This window comes from Gracilinanus agilis, chromosome 4 (genome assembly GCF_016433145.1).
Source record: "Gracilinanus agilis isolate LMUSP501 chromosome 4, AgileGrace, whole genome shotgun sequence".
NCBI classification, from domain to species: Eukaryota; Metazoa; Chordata; class Mammalia; order Didelphimorphia; family Didelphidae; genus Gracilinanus; species Gracilinanus agilis.
The window spans coordinates 447,823,878-447,828,200 of record NC_058133.1 but is presented as its reverse complement, the minus strand read 5'-3'; the positions used below and the strand labels follow the sequence as shown (position 1 = coordinate 447,828,200).

Below are 4,323 nucleotides of genomic sequence, written 5' to 3'. Positions count from 1 at the left end.
TGGAAGATGGACTGAAGTGGGGAGAGATTGGAGGTAGAGATGCCAACCAGCAGGCTACTGTCAGAGTCCAGGTGTGAGGAGATAAGGAGGGAAAGCAGCAGAGGGGAGAAGGAAGTATATATAAGAAATGTTACAAAGGGAAAAGGGAAGAGAATAACATTTATTTAGCCCCTACTATGTATCAGGTACTGTTTCACGATGATCTCCCCATTTTACAGTTGAGGATGATTTCTCTAGCGCTACAATAGTGAGTAAGTGTCTGAGGCTGGATGTGAACTCAGGTCCTCCTCATTCCAAGCCCAGACTTCTGGTGGCCTCTAGGCAGAATGGACAGGGTCTGGTAACAAACTGGATATGGAAAGGCAGAGGAAGGTTCCTAAGTCACCAGCCTGGGTCCCTGGAAGGATGGTGGTGCTGACAAAAAAAAATGAAAATGAAGAGGAAAGATAGGTTTTGTTTTGGACATGCCAAGTTTATGTGGTCTATGGGACACATCCAGATTGAGATGTCCAATAAGCATGACCATTTTTTTAGTTGGAAGTTTAGCAACAGCTGTATCTTCAACAAGATTTCAGCAGTTTCTTGGTCTTTTGGATGTGCTTATGCTAGAGCATTGTAATGGACCGTGCTAACCAATAATTAAGGTATCATTTTCTAATGAATTACCAGGTTTGTCAACTTCAGGGATAACCCATTAAAACTGGAAGTAACACTTCCTCCCTGCGAAAATACAGATGAAGAGGAAGAAAAGGAATTATTTGGCATTCAGTTTATGCAAGCTTATATCCAGGAATCTCGTAGAAGAGAGGGTAAGAGCTTTGTATTATCAGAATTTGGGTGAAAATTATTATTTAATCAATGTGGATATTACTTCTTCCTTCCATTATCTGCCTGACTTTTGTCCAATGCAGTGGTAGAAATGGACATAGGAACATAGAAAAGTCAATTCAGTTTACAATTTGAGTGAATAGATATAGAGGAAGTTGTAAGTATTCCTTTCTTAACTGCATGGACACTCCAATTAAAAAAAAAGATAATCATTTTTCATTACATTAATTTCAAATATTTCCTTGCTCATGTTTCCCACTCCTCTCTTGTAGCAAAGATCATAAAAGAGAAAAAAAAAAGCATTTCAGCAAAACCAAGCAATTCACTGACTGCCTGACAGTGTGTGCACTGTTCTGTTGGGTCCTTGGTGGACATCCCCCCACCCCCACCCCGTGTCTGCAATAAAAGAGAGAGGTAGATTTTCTCAACTCCTCTCTGGGCTAGACTTGATCATTATAATCAGTTTCATTTTTCTGCTATATTTCTATTTTTTTAAGCAAATGTTTCTATTTTTCCCCTAGTTCTAACTCTACTCTGCATTGGTTCATATGAAATTTCCCATGAGTCTTTGAATTCTTCACATTAATCATTTGTTGCAATACATTCATGTAACACATCTTAATTTAGCCACTTTCCAAAAATTAGGCACCTACTTTATTTCAAGTCCTTAATTATGACAAAAAAAAGTACTGCTATGAATATTTTGGTATATATGAGACCTTTTTTCCTCCATCTTTAACCTGCTTGGAATATATGCCTACTAGTGGGGTCTTTGAGAACCCCAGTTTTTAAAGTAGCAAATTTATCTTTGGGCCTCAAAACAGGAAGTGGGTACAAATGAACATCTGAGTCTGTTTTTGTTATCTGTAAAGTGAGGGGGTTGGATAAGATCATGTCTAAGATCCCTCAAAGCTCAAAATCATGGATTTCAAAAATACCACAGGATAATTTTTTTTAGGGCATTCCATAAGTCATTTTGATTTTCTGAACATCTACTTTCTCCTTTTACAACCCTAAAATGGTGTGACACAGAAGCCCCAAAATCTAACATGATTTTAGGCTACATTGAGAGGCAAAGAATTCAGGCTAGTGAAGTGTCAGTCTCACTGTCCTCCTTCTAGTATACATACAGTTTTGACTTTTTCTTGGTAGCTCCAGTACTTTGCACAATATCTGGCACATAGTTAAGTACTTAATAAATGCTTGCTGGTTGACTAATTGATGATAGCTGTCTAGTAATTTTAAGATAGCTTACTGTTTGACTCCATAGAGCAAAACTAGGATCATAGACAGAATTTTGGATTTTGAAAGGTTGCAAAGCAACGCATAAAGGCTTCATGTAAGAAAAAACTTGTTAATTAGAGCTCTATAGAAGTGGAAGGAACTACATTGGCAGGAAGCAGGTTTGCCCTCACTAATCAAAGTACAGCCTTTAAACAAATGCTGCATGACCATTTGTGGGGTATACTATAGTGGGGATCGTTTGTTCACTAAATGAATTTGAGGGTCCTTCTAACTCTGAGATGTGCTTCTGAGTTCAGGTCCAGGGATCCAACCTCCAGGGCATAGCTTAGATCAGTTCAAAACAATTCCTTATCCTGTTTTTCTCAGGGTGAATGCTTTAGCCACAGTACCACTAAATTGTACTAAATTGACTAAATAGCAATCTAAGTGAGGGGATGGAATGCCTACATTGACAAAATCATGGTCCTGTAAGTACTGAAATATATATGGTACACTAGATAATATAAATATAACTTACGCTTTTATATTAGCCAGTCTAGTCTGAAAATGGGCCTACTGTCATAATTTATGTCTTTTGGATCAGAGAATACTTGTCATATAAAAAAATCAAACCATTCCAATTATATTTGATATGAAATTAAAAACATTAGAAAAACTGAATTAAGGAATTTTAGTTTGGTACTACAACATAAAACTGAAGATTGACATTAAAAAATTTAATTTGTCAAGAAGTTTTAAGGGTAGCAAAAGTACAAAATTCTATAATAAATAATAGGACATTCTTATCACCAATAATTCACTTACTCAAGCCAAGACTCTCTAGTAATATCAGAATAAGGGGCAGCTGGGTAGCTCAGTGGATTGAGAGTCAGGCCTAGAGACAAGAGGTCCTAGGTTCAAATCTGGCCTCAGACACTTCCCAACTGTGTGACCCTAGGCAAGTCACTTGACCCCCATTGCCCACCCTTACCACTCTTCCACCTAAGAGCTAATACACGGAAGTTAAGGGTTTTTAAAAAATGGATTTGTTGTAGTAATAACAGAATAATTCAAAAGTACTGTTCGAATTTCTCTAACAGGAATTATATATGAATTAATCCCTAATTATTAGCATTATTAAACCTGGATACTTGTTTTTTGTAAAGATAACAATTACACAAGTATGAAGCCTACACTCCTTTTTTAAAGAAAAAAAATTTTTATAGATGTAGATAAAATAATATTAGATGCTACAGGAAAGTATGGAAGCACTAATATTTTTTTTTGTTTAAAACTTCCCCATGCATAAAACTCTGTCAAAAATGAGAAGTCTAAGCAAGAATGAATGTTTCCTTTTTTCAAACTGAGGAAAACAATGAGAATATTGGTAAATGTAAAAGCAAATTGATTCCATTAAGTGTTTATAAATTTTATTTGTAAATCTTGTTCATAAATATGTAACATTGTGGAATTCTCAACCAGCTCATTATTAGGCAAAAATGTAATACAACATCTGTATTTAGGGTAAACATTGCTTCTTTTTCTGGTCTTAGTCATTGATAAATTTTGATATGACATGGATATTTCCAAAAACCTTTCTAACAATGATCTTATTGATACTGTTTTCAGAACCTGAAGTAAGTTATAGGTATTTATTTCCAATAACAATTTGGTTGCCTTTCTTGGATTTATCCCAACAAATCTTTATGTAGTTCAGAAATATTAAAATTTGTTCTAAAAAAAATCCTTTAAAATAATTGCTCATTATATATGTAGAGCAGCATCCAGAAATTATACAATAAAAATTAGCTAAGAACCAAAGGAAATTAAATTCTTCCAAAGTTTATACAAATAGGCACTTTTGTTAAGATTCTAGATTATATGTGGGAATGTTTTTGTGTTTCAGAAAACAAAGAAAATTGTCCAACTGTTTCGCCAGTCTCTATAAATAATGATGGATAAAAAAAAAAATCAAGATGACCTATGGAAGAGGATTATTTTGAGGATGTGGAGAATCATATAAATTTCAGGACTTCTCTGAAGTTTTAGAGTTTTAGAAACAAACGCCAGAATTGGAAGAGCTTACAACGTACAAACATTGGGTATTAACCAGTTATTTAAAAAGTGTTTTTTTTCCCTTGTGGGTTTGAACATAAGGAACCATAATTTGAAACTACTTTTTTGTGGGAAACAATTTTCCTATAATTTTTGCATAAATGATCTTATCTATTTAAAATATCCAGAGAAGGGGATATAAAATTCTTCGGTTAA

The 4,323-nt window shown here is 34.7% G+C and overlaps 1 protein-coding gene across 2 annotated transcripts in view; it reads left to right on the top strand.

Annotated features, from left to right (window-relative positions):
• Window positions 1-4,045, top strand: part of LRRC39 (leucine rich repeat containing 39) — a 21,713-nt gene extending 17,668 nt beyond the window's left edge. Inside the window, exons 7-8 of one of the 2 annotated variants that reach the window (XM_044672148.1) lie at window positions 670-809; window positions 3,959-4,045. In XM_044672148.1, coding sequence (XP_044528083.1) covers window positions 670-809; window positions 3,959-4,014 — 196 coding nt within the window. In that variant the 3' untranslated portion in view covers window positions 4,015-4,045. The remainder of the gene's footprint in view (window positions 1-669; window positions 810-3,958) is intronic. The other variant, XM_044672149.1, reaches the window with a different exon arrangement.
• The last annotated feature ends 278 nt before the right edge of the window (window positions 4,046-4,323 follow it).